General features: G+C 43.3%; 1 protein-coding gene across 8 annotated transcripts; it reads left to right on the forward strand.

Moving 5' to 3' along the window:
* Positions 1–3023: 3023 nt before the first annotated feature.
* Positions 3024–19996, forward strand: eif4ba (eukaryotic translation initiation factor 4Ba). 8 transcript variants are annotated; one of them, XR_009939835.1, is made up of 16 exons: positions 4290–4332; positions 5075–5215; positions 6673–6878; positions 8000–8116; positions 8953–9007; positions 9168–9320; positions 9410–9547; positions 9930–10124; positions 10352–10592; positions 10796–10881; positions 11367–11610; positions 13288–13331; positions 13696–13825; positions 15062–15134; positions 18174–18802; positions 19510–19992. XR_009939835.1 is itself a non-coding variant. In XM_062541135.1 (15 exons), the coding sequence occupies exons 1-15, from the start codon at positions 3092–3094 to the stop codon at positions 18252–18254; spliced, it is 1917 nt and encodes a 638-aa protein (XP_062397119.1). In that variant the 5' UTR covers positions 3024–3091; the 3' UTR covers positions 18255–19993. The 8 variants fall into 8 exon arrangements, 7 of the variants coding, with proteins under 7 accessions (XP_062397119.1, XP_062397116.1, XP_062397118.1 ...); XM_062541135.1 differs by lacking the exon at positions 4290–4332 and adding an exon at positions 3024–3104 and having other exon boundaries at positions 18174–19993; XM_062541132.1 differs by having other exon boundaries at positions 18174–19994.
* Positions 19997–20472: the final 476 nt, after the last annotated feature.

Genomic DNA, 20472 nt, shown 5'->3' on the forward strand with positions numbered 1-20472 from the left:
AAAATGTTTTTTGTTGATTGTTGTTTGATTGAGGCCTAGGCGACAGTTGAGGAATATGAAGAAATGTTTCAGTTGCCAAACAAAAGATTGAGCTGTTTGGTATCTGTGGAGATTTTCAGACAGAAATGTGTGAGGGAGTCTGGATGAGTGTCCTTCGCCTACTAATCTGTATGTCCCTTTCCCCCACGGTCACACCCCCACCTAGTAGGCACTGACCTTGCCCTTCTGGGAATTGCGGAAGCCGTTGCCATGGCCACTGCTCTCAAGTTTAGGGAAAACACTCGACAGAAGGGGAAGCACTATATTTGTTGGAGAGTATCACAATCTGTCTGATGTATTTCATTTCCCTTAATTGTATTTTAAGATTATACACTCGGTGACATTAGTTCATTGTAAAAATGGATATTTCAAATAGTTAAATTTCCTTAAATGTTCTAGTTTTGCATTCTTCATACTCAAAATAAAATGGTGTCTCAAATTCTTAGACTTTGAAAATATCAGTCTGGTGCTTCTACTCATACTTTTTGCTCCTATGCCACAACATTGCTCCCATCTGGTTCAACAACGAACTACACTCAAACTAGTTGACTGTACCGTCAAACTCCTGCTTTGCCTCTTTCCAGGTACCCAGTGGCAAACACTGCTCTCAAGTGGACAGAAAGCAAACTGCAGCTCCACCTTGCACAATTGTTCGCAAGTCAACATCTGGTAGGCTAATGCCTCATGCCTCGTGTTTTTTTCATGTTCACATAAATCATTTATTAGAGCTAGAAAATGTAATTTCGAGGAAATTACCAATGCATGCAAAAGCAATACATACATTAACACACAATGTGAAAAACTTTAATTTAGAAACAGTTATGGACAGAGGAAGTTGAACAGGATCTGTCTAAAGAGAGTCAGATTGCTTAAAGCTTGAGACAGAGTAGATGGGGGGGGCAGTGTGTTGTATGTATGTGGCTTAATAGGATGCTGGGACAGTGTGTGTGTGTGTGTGGGGGGCAGTGTCTTATGATGATAGTGGGTTGGTGGGCAGTCTGTGAGGAGTGTAGCTTTCTATGCTGCAGTGAAGTGGGGGAGGTGAAGGAGGGCAGTCAGGTGTGTGTATGTGGTCAATAAAGTTTTAATCTATCTATCTATCTATCTATCTATTGATTGATCTATCTATTTATCTATCTATCTATATACAGTATCTATGTAAAATGTTTTGTATGCTTATCTGGACTTGATGGATTCTGTCTTGCTTACATTTTCTTATGCTTGCCAAGCTGTCCAAGCTGTAAAACTACACCTTTTCACCATGGCCAAGTTCAAGTTCAAATGTAGTTATATAGTATAGCCTAGACATCTAGATGCCCCTAGCGGAAGCAAATCTAATTTGGCCTACATCTTGATGTGAGTCTGGCTGGTCAGGCTTGTTATATAGCATATGTACATACACGGTGGTCATTCAATGTGCTTTACACTTTATGCATGGCACTAGATTCAGTTATGACCAAAATATATAACCAGCAGTGCAATGTCAAAATAACAGCAATAAAACAGTAATTTTATAAACTAACTCCCAGCATTATGTTGATGGCAGCTTTTTTTAATTAGGCCTACCCTGTTTACAATACGCCTACCTCAACAGATAAAGCAAGCAATTCCTCATACATTTGCAGAAAATGTTTCATGCTCATTGAGCTCAATGCAAATCAAACCAGCTAATAGGCTAACTGAAAAAAAAAACACCATACCAACCTCTGGGTATATGGTGAAGTACAGTATGTGATGATGTGGGGCAATCACTCTTCTCAGCAGTTTTGATGTCCCTCGTGATCTCTTTCGATCGGCCACTATACAGTCGTACCACACAGTGATGGGGGGGGGGGGCAAGCTTAGTTATGAGGATGTCTGGAATTATGGTATTGAAGGTCGAGCTCAAACAGGTGGGGGTCGAAGCAGGAAGGGAGACAGCCCTTGGTATGTTTTAGGACCAGCTTCTCAACGCATTTTGCCACCACAGGTGTTAGAGCAATGGGTCTGTAGTCATTGAGACTACTGATGGTGGTGGACTTAGGGATGGGGACTATTGCTGCCTATTTCAGGAGCGTGGGACAGTGGCGGGCCTACAGTGTGCAGCAATTGGGGCAGCCATGGCCTACTGGTTAGTGGTTAGGGCTTCGGGCTTGTAACCTGAGGGTTGCCGGTTCGATCCCCGACCAGTCCACGGCCCTTGAGCAAGGCACCTAACCCCTCACTGCTCCCCGAGCGCCGCTGGTTGGGCAGGCCCTTGAGCAAGGCACCTAACCCCTCACTGCTCCCCGAGTGCCGCTGGTTGTGCAGGCAGCTCACTGCTCTGAGTTGTGTGATTCACCTCACTGTGTGTTCACTGTGTGCTGTGTATTCACTAATTTGGTTAAATTGGGTTAAATGCAGAGAACTGAATTTCCCTCACGGGATCAAAAAAGTAGGCTATATATTCTATTCTATTCTATTCAATAGGCCTATGGCAAGTTCACCATATGCCCAAGGTTTATAAAAAGATGTTTAAACTGATTTCTTTCAAATGGTTCTCTTTGCAGCCCCAGACCCATGCCTTAGATATAAAGATAGAGATGTTTAAACTGATTTATTTTTAAATGGTCCTCTTTATGACCAGACCCTTGCCTAAGATGGTACTGTATCTTTCCCAAATTAGGGGGTCTGGCTCAAGGACTAAAATAGGTGTCTTTTCCTCATCTTTTGGTAAACAAAATCGTATTATTTAATGTATACCTTTATTTAAGTTACTTAATGAACTTACTTGATTATTTCATTGTAAAAAAAAAGAAAAAGTCAGTTGCATCCATTCACTGTTGCAAAGCACAAAGAACCTGAGTGTCTTCTGCCATAAGCCACCTCATACTCTTGAAATATTTGACTAAGAGGAAGCTTGTGTAGGCTACACAAGCGCAGTTATGTCCAGCAAAATTTCTATTATCATCGATAAAGAAGTCCTCTTTGAACAATGCGCCTACAGCTCGGCTCAACAAGGCATCAGGTAGTGCGCCGATAGTGGGGTGATGACGCCTCCATCCGGGAATGTCATACGCAGAGGCTCTCCGTCATGGCGGCGTCAGGTGAGGATTATGTGGTCTGTTCTTGCACCAGTATCGTAATTATTACCTAAAATGGCTATTATCAAAACACGTTTTAGCAGGACTTTACTGTCGTGAAGGGCTGTACTCAGCTAGTTTTAAGTGCCATGCGTTTTGTTATGACTGTAAAAGATAGTTGCAAAAAAGGTTTGTTCTGGTGAGGACGCTGCGTAGAAACTGCACCAGTAAAGACTAGCAGCGGCTAGCTAGCCAGCTGGCCCGATATTTTAGCTAGCATGCACCCTAGCAAGGATACCTAAATATATTGTACCCTATTTGCTAGTTGGTTGACTTCTTTGTTTGAACGACAAGATGACATGCTGTGTAATTGCATTTTTCTCAAGTGTTAATGCTTAAAAGTCATGCCGTGTCTCTAGTCCAGCCGTCATTTTGTTTTCTGCAGCCTGTCACGGGAAGTTTTTGTTCAGCGATGGTTAATTCAGTCGAACTGACACGCTGTGTCATATTTTAACTTGCTCTTTTGTTTGGAGTACATTTAAATATTTGGAATGGACTCACTGTCAACAAACATAAGTAACCCCTAGGTACAGGATAGGTATTGTTGCCACGCATGAAAACTCTCAATTTGTTTACCAAGCGCAGGCGCACAGGCCGAGGGAGGGGCGCTCTGTGTTGGGGCTACACAAACTTCACACGTGGACCACTGGAGGGAGGGGGCTCGAGGATGTCACTCGTTTGTTTTGAATGACTGATATTCTATCTCTACGTGTTAGAAAGTAACTGTGTTGTTTTGCATGCATACTTGCATTTAGGATTCAACAGACTCTTGCTTTGTTTTCATTTGGGCGTCTTTTGCAGTTCGCCTCATGACAGTCCCGTGGTACATGGGCATGCATTTCCTTTTTATTGGAAGGATAGGAAAGGTCAACATCGATGTGATTTTTTTAAAAACATAACTAAACCGTTTTCTTTGGTCAAATTACATTGGGTATGACTCAAAAGTGATGTGGATTTGTTTTACATATAATGTTGCATTGTGGCACCATCCGATAACAGTCCCAAAAATGCAAGTTTGCTTTCTCACATTCACACCTAATGAGTGTCATTGAAAAGAGAAGTGAAAGAATCTTAATGATTATTTTTCTTGGTGCACAATGCCAGATCTGCTTCCTGGAGGATTGAGCGATTGACAAGAGTGAGACATTGATGATGTGATGGTCAATGTACTGTAATGCATTACAGACTTCAGGTTAGAGACTGATAGATTTTTGACTGTAAACCATTGGTGTTTGTTCCAACTGTGTTGTTTTGCCATGCTTTGGGTTTTGTCCCAGTGGCTTGCTTGGGAGGTCATGGCAGAGCTGTAAACACTTGATTCAGTGGTGCACCAGTGGAATTCCCTGACAGCACACTTTTCCACAATGGTATTTGGGGTCGCTGCAGTGTAGCACCCTGCTTGCAGAGAAAACAACATCCCTCTGTAACGTAGGTTGTCAAAACAAGGCAACAAAACACCCCATGCTCCATCCGCCCCACTTGTTTTAGATGCTATTGATCAGGGCTGGACAGAAAGAGCTTTAAGAGTTCAGCAATTACAGGCCTGTAGCTGTGTTTGTGTTTAAATAAACTGTGGGTCAATGCTAGACAGACCACTTACTTTCAGTGTTTCAGTGTTCATGAACCAGGCACAGAAAAGAGGTTGCTAAGCGTGATGTTCTCACTGAAGTCACATAAGTGCGTATTTTGTGGGAGATGATGAAAACTGCATGATTGCATTCATTTGTATGCAGTTGAATGTTTCTCAGAAGTAGTTACATCACACATTGTTGGGTTAAACTGAGCAGTTAAGTCAAATTTATAATTCTTTAATGGCCACTTCTTATGAGGGTGTGGCATTTTTATTCATATGAACAGAAGCCCATAAGAAATGAGTCATATGATAGCTGTTTGTTTGTTTTCCGAGTCTTAGTCCTTATTCCCTCATTTTTCAGCTAAGAAGAAGAATAAGAAGGGTAAGACCCTTACCCTGACTGACTTTCTGGCAGAGGACAGTGGAGGAAACCCTCCTCCCAGCTACCCTCCCACGAAGCCCACTAGCTGGGCAGATGAGACCGATGACCTGGAGGGAGATGGTGAGTTACCCAGCCCTACCACATTTACTGTCTCTTCCCCTGTCTCAAGAAGTCTCTTTTAATAGAAACAAATCCCACCTGAAACGTAAAGTATGAAAATATTGCTGTGTAATTTGAGGACGGAAAGAGTTTATTATCATTGTTATGAAAGAAAGATTCACAAATCCTCACTCTGCACACTTCCAACTGCTTGTGGTTTATTATCCCCATGTTAAGTACGTCTGGTGTAGCTCCCCTGTAAGAATAAAAAGAAATGGAGCGCTTTGGAGCAGTGCTCAAAGTGGGCCGGTACTCACCTTTTACGCTTAAGCATACCTGCACTTCTTCTTGCGTTTTGGCAGATTGAAGTTGCTTGTACTCTGTTCTGTCATCTCCAAATCAGGTTCCACATGCCCTCCGGGGCTAATTAAGTAAACTACATTTCCCAGGAGCGTGGCACTACAGTGTGTGACACTCACCTGTTCCCCGAAACTGTAAACTCTACTTGGTGCAGCTTTCTATTGTTACAGTAATTTCCCGCATATAAGCCGCAAGACAGTGTTTTATGCCAGTTAAAAGAAACAAAACCATATTAACGCCATATTAACTGCCCCCCTGTATTAACCTCATAGCTGAAGAAATTTTGCAAAATCAATGTATAAACTGCGGCTAATAGTCGGGAAATTACGGTACAAGACTGCAATGGCTACAGAATCATCACTGCACGTTATTGTTAATTAATCTGCTCTGACAGGAGAAGGGGAAAACACATACCATTTAATTAAGCATTTGGGAACACACTGGATAAATTTGAGCAGAGAGAGCGTTGTATTAGGATACTTAACTTGCTGTTGCTCCATGACCTGGCAGATTGTGTGTGTCCATGGCAAGCTGTTTTAAAATTGAAAGGCAATGAAGCTACATATTGATAATACAGTGAAATATAGTTACATTTCATGTACAAAATTGTCTTATCAATTGAAAAATGCAATGTTTTCAACCATTGGTTTGGCCTTTATGATCTTTTCAGAGTACACCAGAATGCTTTATTTGCATGTTAAAATCCCAAACCTTTCCTGCTTGCTTTGGTGACATAGGTCATAGGATTTTCAAAGTCTTGTGGGTTTGATTGCCGGCTCTGCTGTGCCCCTTGCCCCTTAGTTCCTCCGTGGAAGATGGCCCTGTACTATCAATTGGCCTACAGTATGTAAGTCACTTTTGATAAAAAGTACTGTATCAGCCAAATGGATGAAGTAACGAGGGAATCCTATTGGGGCTCAAATTGTACTGCTCAAAAATCTTATCTGGGGTTAGGGTTCTCATTTAAATTGGAGTTTATCTCATTGAACTTGATCTCCATAGGTTTAGAAGGCAGTTTAAAGGTAGTTTCTCTGCCTTGTAAACAGCAACCCCCTTATAAGAGAGTGTGTAACAGAGAAAGCTAAAATACCCTGCCCTCGTTATATTCTTCCCTGCAGTGTCCACCTCCTGGCACACAGAGGATGATGTGTACCGGGCACCGCCCATCGACCGTTCCATCCTGCCCACAGCGCCGCGGGCTGCCCGGGAGCCCAACATCGACCGCTCACGTCTGCCTCGAAGCCCCCCCTACACCGCCTTTCTGGGCAATCTGCCCTATGACGTCACTGAGGACTCCATCAAGGACTTCTTCCGTGGTCTCAGTGTGAGTGAAGCTGGGCGTCCTGGTGGGGGGGAGCTGGCGTAAAGGGACACACTTTTCACGTGTGTAATTCTTGGCCAATTGTGTATTTTTGTTATGAAGAAATAAGGTACAGTTCCTTCATTCAGTTGCCTGTAGGTATTTCTTGTTACCTACAATACATTGGGTAATATGTATTTTAAATAGCTAGTTCTAAAACAGGCTATTGCAATATCTCTAGCTCTGGTCTGGTATTTATTCTGACAGTTATTTTATGAATACAACACATTGTAAGACAAGACGTGATGGAAGTTATGTACTTATGTTTGGCAAATAGTCTTAATGTCAACACAGAGAGAGGTCTATTATGTATGTTGAGCGCTTAGGGGTGATAAAGGGGCCATATACAGGAAATGGTTTCCTACTTCCCGACCCAAGCAGTCTAGGGACCAAGGTGGTGGAGGAGCAGGTAGCATAAATGTCTTAAGGGTTTAGTCAAGGTAAACAGACCCAGACAGGGATTTCTAGGAGAATGAAGCCACAGGGTTCTTCTGTTAAACCCATGAGGGGTCTTTTATTTTGAGGTTTACGACTTGCTCTCAGTTAATTTAACTAGAGATTGACACTACACCACCTACTTGGAATACCCACAGGGAATACCCACAGGTTACTTGGTTCCATTGGTAAATTCAGTCCAGCACGTTTTCACGAACAGTTTACTAACAGACCCAGTCTCATGGACAGGTGCTGTAGCTTGAAAAAGGCAACATTCCATTTCCCCATAAATTAACACTTTTAGCTTTTAAAAACACTGTTCCTGCTTATGTGGGCTTAATAATGGCAGTAATTGCATCCTTGCTTTGTGTCACGTTGCTGTCTTCAGTACATTGAGTCACTAGCACCTCCTGAGGCACTGAGTGGTACTGTGAGACAGGAGCTCAGGGGGCTTAGTGTATATCCTGAAACACAGGTCATAGGCAGTTTTTTTGTGTGTGTCAAATGTTTTCTAGGATTTTCCCATTGTTTTTTTTGTTATTTTTCTTTAATGTCTTACATCCACTCTCTCCCCCCTGTCCTTGGTGTCTGCCTGTGTGTGTGTGAGGTCATTACTCTTACCCTGTCTTGTGGCCTGTCTTCCTGTCCAGATCAGTGCAGTGCGTCTCCCTAGAGAACCCAGTAACCCAGAGCGGCTGAAGGGCTTTGGCTATGCAGAGTTTGACGATGTGGACTCTCTACTGCGCGCCCTCAGCCTGAACGAGGAGGTCAGACCAGCCATCTCCTAAATCACCACCCGTCTTCTCCTAAAGATTGCATTTTTAGTTTTTATCAGATATCTAAGCATTTTAAAATGTGTCAGAGAGAAGAAAACATGTATTCATCGATATCAATAATTGTTTTATAACTTGAATAGTTCATTTTCAATTATTTTTTCAAAGTCAAATTGTCCTTTGTTATACAGTAGCCTTTGCTGTTTGCGTGGTCTTTGTTGCCAGTTTAAACATGACAATCTTGGGGTTATATAAACTGATTTAGCTATATGTCCTCACTTCTTAATTTAGCTGCACTAAACAATGCTTTATTAGGAATAACAACTTGCAGATGTAGCTCAAATATCGTGTGATTTGCTGATACCGTTAACAGGTTGCCGTCCGGTAGAGTTAGGGCTGTGTAGGTCTGGCTACATATTAGCCTAACTTATCAGCATGTCCAGAAGCAAATCCCATGTGTAAGTAAGTTTTTTGTTGTCGAGAAAATATAGTAACCAACATTGAGTTTTAGAGTTTGATTAGAGTTTTGATCTAAAACTAGCCAGCCATTTACCTAAAAGCCATTCAGAACCTTGAAAATGTCACCCAGAGCCTTATTGGTAATATGATAAACTTGCACACAAGCTAACTGGTGTCTTTTGGTGGTGTCTTTGCATAACTTGAGGTGAGACTTGCACAAAATGGAATGGACTCACAACAATAACTGTTAATTCATTACCACTAGGTGGCACATTTGATATGCTTTGAAACCTCTGGGAAAAAGTGAACTGTAAATATTGTGTTGGTCAATTCCCCATGTGTTCCTTTATTTATCTCCTCTGACTTATCAGAACTTGGGCAACCGGAGAATCAGAGTGGACATTGCAGATCAGTCCAATGAGAAAGGTGCGTATCGTGTTAAAAGTGCTATATAAATAAATGTGACTTGCCTTGACTTGGACAAACACTTGGCACATTTAAATCCTTTATTTGCGCTGAAGAACTTGCAGTCCCATCATGCCACTCCATGCTAATCCATGTGTGCCGTGTGATTTGCACACCCCAGAGCGAGATGATCGCTCCATGTCTGGACGTGATCGCAACAGGGGCGGAGATGGAGGACCAGACAAGACCGACACCGACTGGCGAGCCAGGCCCAGCTCCGACACAGACAACGGCCCGTGGAGGGACGACGGGGGCGGGGGCGGGGGCGGAGAGCGTAAGTACACCTGCAGGCAGCACACTGTCAGGAACTCGGCTCTCGCACATGCTCAGACACTCACAGTAGCACCACCTGGTCCCCTGCAGGCTCCCGCGACACAGGGTCCCGATTCGAGTCGGATCGATTCCGAGATGGGTCGCGGCGAGACGCTGATCGCTATGACGGCGGAAGAGAGCGATATCGGGACCGCTACGATGAACGTGACCGCAGAGACTACGACAAAGGTATGACTTGCATTCAGACTTTTATCCAGTTGTTGTTAGACTTGAGGTGCGTTCAAGTTCACGAACGTAGCCAAACGTTTGCGAACGCTTGCACACAGTTTTCCATTGGCCTTGGAGTTTTTGCCGAACGTTTGCTAACAATCGCAAACAGTCTGAGGAGGTAGTGCTCCGCGAACATACAGTGGAACTGGACATGAGTTTGACGAAGGCAACAACGCAATTACTGTTAGAATGGAATGTTAACACCAATTTAACTGTTTAAAGAAAACATGTTTGCCACTGTTTCTTGAATTTGAACGTTCCTCTGATGTCTGTCTTCATCAAAGTGTCACCAGGCATCTGTGTATCGTATTGAGCTCCTCTCCCTTTATGGTGTTTAAAGGCTATGACTCGCGCAGTGGTGGACGCAGACCATTTGGCAGCGGTTTCCGACGTGACTATGACGACAGGCGGGATGAATATAGGAGTGGTGGTGGTGGTGATCGCTATGGAGACCGTGATCGTTATGGTGACCGTGATCGTTATGGTGACCGGGAGGACAGATTTGAGAGACGGGATGAGAGGCGTGAGGATCGAGGTGAGAACAATTTTGCCATTTTTTATAGTTGTATATGGTCTCACTGGTGGAAGCTTCCAGACTCTCAGTAGTTCAGGCTTTTTTTTTTTTTTAATTAACATTAAGTGCTTCCATATTTTTCTTGGTATGCAACATTCCATTAGATGTCTAAATTTGCTCTATGAAAGTTGTGTAGAGCAGCTGTCGTTTGACTCTTGTGTACGGGATCCACCCGTGTCTCCGCGCAGGTCCTCTCCAAAGACCCAAACTCAACCTGAAGCCCCGCAGCGTACCAAAAGAGAGCGAACCAGGCGACACCTCCTCCGCTCCGTCGGGGCGGGCCGCCTCCATCTTCGGCGGGGCCAAGCCCGTGGACACCGCGGCCAAGGAGCGCGAGGTGGAGGAGCGGCTGAAGAAGGAGCAGGAGAGGCTGCAGAGGCAGCTGGACGAGGAGAAGGTCAAAGGGCCTGAGCGCCGACCCAGAGAGAGGTGAGAGCCAGGGAGGAGACGCCTCGCACCGAGGCCCCTCCCAGTGGTCCTGCCTACTGCAGGGCACCTACTTTAAGACACGTTAGCGTAACTGAATAGCGAGACTTGTTTTCAAAGGAGCTTTATGGTCTGTAATGGTCCTTTATGTTTATTGTGGTCAGTCCTTTGGGTCTGTGCCATAAATGAGCTCTTAATTCCTCCAGGCATCCCAGCTGGCGCAGCGAGGACCAACTCGAGCGCTCCAGGACAGGAAGTGAGTCTTCACAATCAGGCAGCATGACCGGCCGAGGTAAGAGGTCACAACCTTGTGCACTCAACTGTCCAGCTGGTTGACCTAGAGTTCCTTTAGTGGGCGCCCCTGTTATGCTGATCAGATTTGCAGCCCAGTTGTCACAAGAAAATTGCTGATTGCTGATGAGCTGATTGCACCCACCCCTCATTGCATCACTTTTTCATGTTTTTACACATTTTTCCAAAACCCCAGAGGTGTCATAGCAATGAGCGCACAATTTAGTAAAAATGAGCACACACTCTCTTGATGAACAAAACAAATTTTGCAATGACACCTCCTGGCCTCAGTGCATTCTTTTGCACGTGCTGGTTACTCCTCAATTTGTTCCAAAGAATTTCCTGTGAATCTGTCCAAACCGTATCTGTATACTTGGTCCCGTTTGATAAATGTTATTTCCGTGCTGGTTCATTTTATGTCCAGTTTTCAGTGAAAATCTATTGAACGTGCATGAGAACAATAACATCATACTGCGACCTCTGCAGGTTCTCGGCGCAGAGAAAGCGAGCGCTCGGTGGAAAACGAGGTGTTTAGCGGGCGCGACGAAGAGCCTCCCTCACCTAGTAGCCAAGCCCCGTCCCCCAAACAGGAAGCGCTGCCACTCAAGGTGGTGCCGGCCCCGCCACCCAAGGAGAACGCCTGGGCCAAGCGGAGCGCCCTGAGCTCCAGCGACGCAGACGCCCGGCCCTCCACATCCCCCAGCAGCGCCAACCCCCCCAAACCCAGCAGGTCAGAGGTCGCACACGCCGCCCCACAGAACACCAGACGGCCACACACCAGTCAGAACTCGCTCAGCACAGATCCTTATAAAAGTCCAATCACATTTAGTAATAAAGTCGAGTTGGGAGTGCTGCCTGGAACCATATATCTTTTGTTGTTGTTGTTGATGGTGCTCTTAGGTTGAGGGCTTGATCAAGTGTAAAAAGTTAGAGAGAACCTAGGCACTCATCCTATGAGAAGGTTAAAATGCCTTTATTTTATTTGCAAGTCATGCTTAAAAGACCACTTTTGAAGCATGACTTGCCCATTGAATAAAGGCATTTAAAAAAAAATTTGGATGTGTGCCTAGGTTCTCTCTAACTTTTTACGTCAAATCACATTTATTGATCTAGCATAATTGTTTTGCCTAAAGTATTGCAGTGCATATACATTTTCCTCCCAGCATTTTTCTCCCAGTCCTGTGACACCTTGTAACTCTACTTGTTGAGATTAGGACAGTTGGCTAGGCAGTCTCTTTCCCCTGAAGTAGCACTAAAGTTAATAAACACTATTAAACACCTAACATTGACTTAAGTATAAGTATGAGTATAAGTAAGGACTGCTTGTCAGTGAAGAAGTAAACCTGTTCACCTCTATTTCCTTCAGCAGTGCATTTAAGCCATAATATCATCATAACATTTCAATGATCATATGCTTTCTAAATACGGATGTGCAAGTTAGCCTCTAGGTCCTGGGACATGTGAAAAGGCTATTGCATTGTGTGTCCGCAGAGCCAGCCTCTTGTCCCATAGACTTGGTTGGTATTGAGCCAGAAACACTAAAGTTGTAGTACTAGTGCAAATCTTTCAGAGTTGTTATGACTTTCCTTAATGATACATGACCACTTAGTACACTGTCATGACTCACTTAGTTTAAGTAAAATAGTTGCTGCTTTGTGTTCTCTGGGGACAATTCAACAAAGGCTTTTGTGCAGCATGAACTGTTTATAATTGTTGTTTTAAAGGGGACATATTATGAAAATGTTACATGTTCCCAAATACTTGCTACCAGCACAAAAATATGAAGATGATGCAAACCAACCATTTGTCTTTTGCTCCGCAAGTCTGAAAACGTGATTCAGAGTAGTTCAGATTCGCCGGCTAAAGTGACGTAACGTCTGTTGAATAACTCCATCCCATTTTGACCAATCTAGACTGCAGACTTAAAATGCGAAAGTTTGCTATTTTCCCATAAACTTGGGACCTGTTAGCAACATCAAATCAAAGCCATGAAGTAAGATACTCGTGTTTGTAAGGAAACAGGCACACAAACAGGCCACTCTGAACAGGTCGCTTCAGAGAGGGTTGAAAAGTATCTTGTGGTGCTTCATTATTTTGTTATTTTTGTTAATGAGTAAAATATGTCCTTTAATAATGAAAGACCCTTTGTTAGGGGCCCTTTTTAGAGATGTCTTATGTCCGTGTACCCAGATACCAGGTACTCACTTGTTGTCTTCATAAACCACCACAAAATCAGCCATCATATTCCATTGAGCATATTTCATTTCAGCTCCATTGCACTGGACAACTATCTTCAGAAGGCATTTTAAAGTTGTATCCATACACATATACTGTAGGACTGAGCTTTATTGGTGAAAAGACCCTGATGTATAAGAGCACATTTGTAACACTTCATTTTTGTCCCCAGCTCTCCAAGCTCAACTGATGATAAAGATCCCCAAAGAGGTAAAGGTAAGAAGAAGGCTTCGGCAGGCCACTTGTTATCTCTTTTGGCCTCATTATATAACCAAAATCTCCTCACTTGCTCCAGTGTGTCCCCTCATTATCCCGTCCTCACAAAAGCTGCTGTTTCTGAACCACAACACTGCTCAGTCTCAGTTCTCAGTGGGGACTGGCATCAGGGCGTGTTTTGGTGCTGTGTGTGTGTGTAGTCAGAGCTCTAGCCACTAAAAGGTCATGGGAGGATGAGCAGGGTCAGAGGTCACATGACATGACCTCTCCTGAGCCTGACTCTGGGCCTCCAGCAGCTCCCCCCCCCCACCCTCCCTCTATAGCGTTGCCTGCCGCCAGCTCAACGTTGGCCTCTCCTTTCTAGATGAGAACAAGGCCGACGGCGTGCGCCGGGAGCGGGGTCCAATGAGAGGGAGGGGAGGGGCCTCGGGCCCCGCGGCGGGCAGGGGCCGCGGAGAGGCAGCCAGCCGAGACCGGCGGAAGGAAGCGGACAGGTCAGCCAATCAGTGGCGCCCCTGGTGGCCATCTAGGGCACCAAACAGGGCGCAGGGTTCTTTCGGCTCCGCCCATCTCCCCACAGGCACTGCGTGTCAGCCAGCTCTGATGTTGTTCTGCCAGATTAGATTTTCAGTTAAAACCATTTGTGACATTTGATATGCACTAGAGATGGGTGGACTTGTGGGACCTTTTTTTATTAGACTACTCTAGAGCCTAGTGTGCGTGTGCGTGTGCGTGTGCGTGTGCGTGTGTGTGTGCGTGTGCGTGCGTGTGTGTGTGTGTTTGCATAAGCTCCCATGAAGATCGTAAAACTAATTTTCATGCGGTGTGCTTACATGTACTTGCCAACCTCACCCTGAATCCGGTTCAGCGGTTGCCAGGGTTGGTTTATGTCTCACCTGCTCCTGCTTCTCCTGTGTGTGTTTGTTTAAATCATCAGCATGTTACCTCTCTGGTTCCATGCCTTCTCTCTCAGTGGTTAGTGTGGCTTAGAACAACTGAGGCGCTGATGATTTTCCTTCCTTTTCATGCCTGCATTCTGTCCCCACCTCTGTTTCCCTGTCTTGTGTCCAAGCAGCGCATTGTTAAGAATCAGTTGCTGTGCCGATGATTAATCATAGCAAAGATGGTACTTCCTAGTGCTTTCTGGTGTGCTGTGCAGCTTTTTTTTCTGCCAAGGTTGCTGTCCGCCCGGTCTAATTCAGCTGCTTGCACTGCCAGCATTCTCCAACAAATTGAGAGCCTGTGCTGGTTTAGTTCACGCCAGTTGTTCTGTTTATGTTAAAGATACTCAATTATGTATACTGTACATGCTTTTATTTGTTTGAAGGCCAAGCCTAGCACACATGTTCAGTCATTAATGAACAGCCTTCACAGTGGATGCTTCTACAGCATGTAAGAGATCTGTGTCTGAGCGTAGACAGCTAGAAGGTTAAGACCAAGTAACAACACTTTGCCAGTGTTGAGACAAGCTTGAAAATGATTGGCTCTGAATAATCTGAAAAGCCAACCACAACATTTTTTTAATTACCAAACCATGGACAATGCACTAAACCGGACTGTCAGTTACTTAATATAACTTAATTGGAAGCAAATTAGTTATTTGAGCTATGAAAGCAAGATGGAACACTGAAGTATGGAGTGTGTGGTGCATCCGTGTGTGCTGGTGTGGTTTGTGTGTGTGACACAGTTCCAGGTCTCTGCTCTTTGACTGTATTGTACGTTGCTTGTAGAAAGGACGGCAGAAGAGAGTGTGATCTCAGACCCGCACCAGAGCCAAAGAGATATGAGGAACCTCCCTGCCCTGTGAGTGTCTCTCTCTCTCTGGTTGTGTCCCCTCTCCCAAACCATACCACCACTAACACCCCAGCAGAGGTTGCTGTGTGAATCATGCTTTTCACAAGGCACAAGGCAGGTGTGTCGGTGTAGGGATTTGGGAGCTCCAGAGCACAGAGCTCACGGCACTGTTCTTTTTAGTCATGACTGGTAAGGTGATATTGTGTAAAGTATATCAAAAGTATAGAATAGAATGTAATTTAAAACTCCTCAGTGCCAAGTATTGATAGTGAAAGTAATTTATTTGGTTATTCTGAATTAATATTATTAACCTTTAAAGCCTTAAAACACAATATTGATTATTGCTTATTGTTATGTTGTGAGATGCTTTGTGAAGTATGACTATACTCAACACCGAGTAGAGGTAGGTAGAGGAGATTTTTGTTGTAATTCCTGCTTGATGTACGCAATTTACTCAGCAAGGATGTGTTTAAAGGTGCTGTCCGTAATTCTAACCCATGATTATCTCGTGGACCCAAAGCCAAGGGGTCCACGAGATAATTTGCTTGAAATTATAAAGTTAACATTTTAAAAAGATGATGCCCTTTTCACCCATAAAACAAGCAAATTGTGTCTATATTTGGCCCTACCCACATTAACTTCACTCAGGTCATGAAGAACCATTCCTACTGCTGCTTAGCTTACTGTAGCTTATGTGTTAGCCAGCTAGCTGATGAATGTGTAGAAATGTTTGAGTCAGTCCATGTTGTCATGTGATGCCAAATCCAAAACTAACAAAAGACCAAATTACACATCTGCCAAAAAACATGGGATAGTGGACCCAGCCTCAACTTCACTCTCTGGTTATGGTTATAAGCGGAACCAAAAACATTGAGAACCCCTGGTCTAGCATGTGTTCAGGATGTGATGTAGAACCAGAACTTGTTGAGTGATGGTGAGTCATCTTTTTAAAGTGTACCCACTCAAACCATGTGAATAATACCTGTCTGAAATGACCTAGATTGTCATTTTGCCATAGATTATTCTGTCCTGTTGGAATGAATAATACTTCCTGACAGATGGGCAGTATGCTATGCTATTTACTATGTTCTAGTAAAGTAATGGGCCTGAAAACAGTCAAACCAGCACTAGCCTAGGAATACCCAAAGGAACCTCTGGCAAATTTTGGATTTGCTCCGCAGGTCATTGTCATTGAAGCCCATTTCCAATGCCCCTAAAACATGGTATTTCTTTTTCATTGTTTTTTTTGTGTATTTCTTTGGAATTGGTTCAACAACTGTGTTTAAAACTGTTGTTTACAACTTTGCTACATGCACATTTCTGAAACGATTTGGTAAGAGTATAATGCACCAATTGAAGTATAGTTTCACTGCTAGCTATGCCCCTGCTGGAAGTTGTGAGGACCTTTTCCAGACCCACTCTCAATTGAGAAAGGTCTGGTGTCAACAACCCATCACCCTACTTCACTGCTATTATGTTTGTTAGTGAAGTTCTAACAGTGTGTTTTGTAGACATGACCTCAGCCATGAGCAGTGGTTACTGATTAGTGGTTGAATGCTTTATAGAAAAAGTACTTAGTCAGAAATCACTGATTTCTGTTACATCTTTTTTCTTTCTTTTTTTGGAAGGTTTGAATATTATGCCATATCTTGTCATTTGGATAAGGTCCCTTTTAAATGCCTATGCTCGTTCTTATATGGGATCTTTTTTGTACATTGTACAAACCTGACAGCCCTTTGAGATGAATGGTTACGTTGGTTTGTCCATTTGCTCCCAAAATAACGTTTTAGTAATTTCAAGAAACAGATCCTCCCACTCATCCCTTAGGTGATGTTTAAGGGTGGGGGTGCGCCACCCAGCCCCACCTCTAGCACAGGTTGTTTTGGTGCTGGTGGTCTATTTTAATATCACCAAAAAGATCAGGGTGCTGCAGCACTTTCTTGAGTAACACTTTAGCAAAAGGCTAAGGGAGTCTTCAAAATGCATAAACTTTCGTCATTTTACTGAGTAACCTCCACTGCAATTACATTGTTCTTGATTCCTAATTTGCATATATGTATGTAACTCAGAAAATATGTTTTAGTAGTTAGCATGATTTATAAATTTATTTGACATTGTTGCTTTATTTTAGAATGGCATAAAATTATGAAAACACACAAGAGGCAGAAGCTACGGGTGTTGTTTGCCGAGTGTGAATTAATTTTACATATGGTTGTTATCACGTAATCAGTCCCTCTTTTGACCAGAACAGTGCAGCTTCTATTCACATCTGTGAATGTTGAGCTGAAACATGTGTTTTCCTTTCCATTTCAACCCTTGCCACCATCTGATCGTTTTCGTCAGAATTTCCCATGACAGGTTCTGGTTCTAGTAGAACTAAATGAATTCTGTGATGTAATGGTAAAAAAAAAAAAAAATAGAAATTCATTCAACAACAATGTAATAAGCCCCAGTGGGTTTCATGCACTGATGATGAACAGCCTCAGGATGTTTACTGGGTAAAGTGGGTGTGGGATATTTCTCCCCTAGTACTGCACATTTGCTTTACTTTCACCCCTCAAATACACCTATAAATTGTAAATTTGTAAACAAATCAATTTTAACTATAGGTATCTTTTCATCAGCTCTTTGCTGCAAATGTCCTGCATGGTAGAGGGTAGGTTGAGATGACGTCTGCGACCTTTTGTCTAATAATTTGTTTGTGCTCTCCATTGCAATTGATTGTGTTTAACACGATTTGTTTCAGAAGTGTGAGAGAAAAGTAACTGCAAAGACGACCAGAAATAATCATGATGAAAACAAAACTGAAGTCACCACCCTGTCGCTTAGAATTTGAGAAAGTTTAGAAATAACTCTGGTGTTTGGCCATGGAAGAAAAGGTCACTTTAATGTGGAAATAACTGTTGTAAACCAACAACCACAGGAGCTACTCTGAAAAAAAAAAATGTTTTTGAGTAATCTCCCCAACTCTTAACCCATAGTGTCTGAGCAAGAGCCAGAATATCTGTGCTACTCTACATGAACTTTCTCTCTCTTCTGTTTATGCAGAAATTCAGCTCAGCCAGTAAGTACGCCGCCTTGCTAATGGATGGTGATCTAGGAGATGACGCAGATGGAAGTGTGGATTGAGGAGAAGAGGAATCAGGTGCCGTTACAACCAATCAAATCTCCAGATACTTTGAAGCAACAGCACTGAAGGCTACCCAACTCTTTGTCCTACATCTAAAGTGAAAAGCAAAACCATACCCCGCAACCCAACTGCTCTCTTATGGACTGTACCTAAACCTAGTGAAATACTGGACTTGTTTTAAAATAGGAGAAGTGAAATGTTGAATAAATGACTATAACAAATAAGCGGGGATTTAAAAAAAAAAAAAAGAATCATGGTCTTACTGCTGGGACACATACAAAATCATACACCATTGCACTTTGGGTAGGAACCTTCTATTTCAGCTCCGGCCTCAGGCAGCCATTAGTTTCCATTAGGTTTTGAATACTACCTCCATTTAAGAAGGATATACCCATAGTTGTTATTGTTCATTCCTGACTGCAGATGCCAGCATTATGGATGCACAATACATATCCACTCCTACAGTATATCTGTCAAGTTTAGGTGAAGGCCAAATTGAGACATTCGCCCACTGCAACTGGACTGGTAGGCCATGTGTCTGGAGCAGGTAAGTTACTTCATCTGTGGAAGGAGTTTCATAAACCTGAGGTAGCCAGGGTGAATCCAGATTGACCTGTTGGCGACAAACAAACTCCAAGGCACTCTCGGTTGAAAAAGTTTTAAAAGCCTTTATTGTTATGGCTTGGTCATATTAACCCTCTAAAAACTCCGACACGTTTCGGCTACATGCCTTCTTCCGGGAGTTTAAAAAAGCTGTTGGCGAATTTGAACTTGCTCTGCAGGTTCATCTGTAAAAGATCCCATTGGCATCCGTTTCCAAATCAGCAAAAACACCTAGGAAGGTGTAAGTTCTTTGAAACTGTAAACAACTGGATTTAAAACCTTGGTTTGAAAGGAAAATGTAGCTGTAGCTCTGGAATGATTTGGTAAGAGTTTAATGCACTGAATTTAAGTAACCATTGCTGGTTACGCCCCTAGTAGTCGTAAAACGGGAAGTTTGGAAACGAGTGCTGATGGGACCTTTTCCAGACAGGCCTGCAGAGCATATTGTTAACAGGTTTGTCTGAGCTCACCCAGGCCAATCCTGAGGTGATGATGACCCATACTCATTTATTAAGGTGTACTCTAGGCATATGTAATTCCTAAATGTCTCCATGAAAAATAATCTTTGCACAGAAGTGATGTGTTTATTCATCTGCGACTAGTTTGACATAGCAGCCTAGCTCTGCTTACGAATGCCTTACTCTTGTACAGGTAGAAATAGAGAACAAAGGAGGGAAGAATAAAGTCAAGACAATTTCTGAGGAAGCTGACTTTTGCCATCTTGATCTTCATGTTTGTTTCAAGTGAATTGTTGGATCACTGGAGTCCGAGTGTATGACACTGCGAAGCTTAAACTTGCTGAAAGGTTCAGAGTGACTATTTGTAGGACTGTGATATTTAAGGACTGTAAATTGAAATGGAGGTACTACCAGTATCACTGTCTTGTTTATTTCGTTCTGCACTCTGTGTCATAGTACTGTTTCAGCATTAAAACAAATCAGATGTCACCACCAGGAATGCTAATGCCATGGATAAGCTGTCCAGGAAGAATGCAAAAAAAAACATTGTATTCAAGTCATGCGAGTCTTGTGAATGTGCAGTCAATGCTGAACTCTGACTCCAGACTCCAAGCAGTGTGCTGAGCTCACAGCAGAGTGGCTCTGAAAGCGCCCACTATCCTCCACTCCCATGAAAATATAAACAGACTTGCAAGTCCCCACCATGGGAATGTTGGGTTGCTGTAATCAGCCCATTATGTTGGTGTTTCAAGAGGGCTTGCGCAACCCAAATGGATGTAAGGAATCCATTACTTAGTCATCCCTCTGGGCCTGTGGAGTGCCACAGTCGCCATAGACACCCACCATCATCCATATGTAAGTGCTAAAAAATGGTTGGATGGAAATATTTCCTCACCAAACTCAAATTCTACTTCAGATTTCTGACCCTGCCGTTCTTTCGAAATAGAAGTCATGCTTTCTTTTACATCGAATAGAAACATTTAGAGTTGAATCCAGCTCTCAAAATAGCAAGAACTTTGGCCCAAGAACAAGCGAAGATCTCAACTGCGTACAAAAGCACCCTCTGTCTCCGTCGCATCCCTTTGCATTTGAAACCATCACCACACTCACATCCCTTCAACGACCATTTGACCCTCATCTGGACCAAGGCCAACAC

This window comes from Sardina pilchardus, chromosome 7 (assembly GCF_963854185.1).
Source record: "Sardina pilchardus chromosome 7, fSarPil1.1, whole genome shotgun sequence".
NCBI classification, from domain to species: Eukaryota; Metazoa; Chordata; class Actinopteri; order Clupeiformes; family Clupeidae; genus Sardina; species Sardina pilchardus.

What these genes read in the sequence shown, in the direction of transcription:
- eif4ba (XM_062541132.1), top strand. Translation starts at nt 4,305, where the DNA reads ATGTACTGTAATGCATTACAGACTTCAG. An exon ending in ACTTCTTCCGTGGTCTCAGT is followed by an intron (nt 6,879 to 7,999) that starts GTGAGTGAAGCT and finishes CTTCCTGTCCAG; the next exon opens with ATCAGTGCAGTGCGTCTCCC. An exon ending in CCGCAGAGACTACGACAAAG is followed by an intron (nt 9,548 to 9,929) that starts GTATGACTTGCA and finishes TGGTGTTTAAAG; the next exon opens with GCTATGACTCGCGCAGTGGT.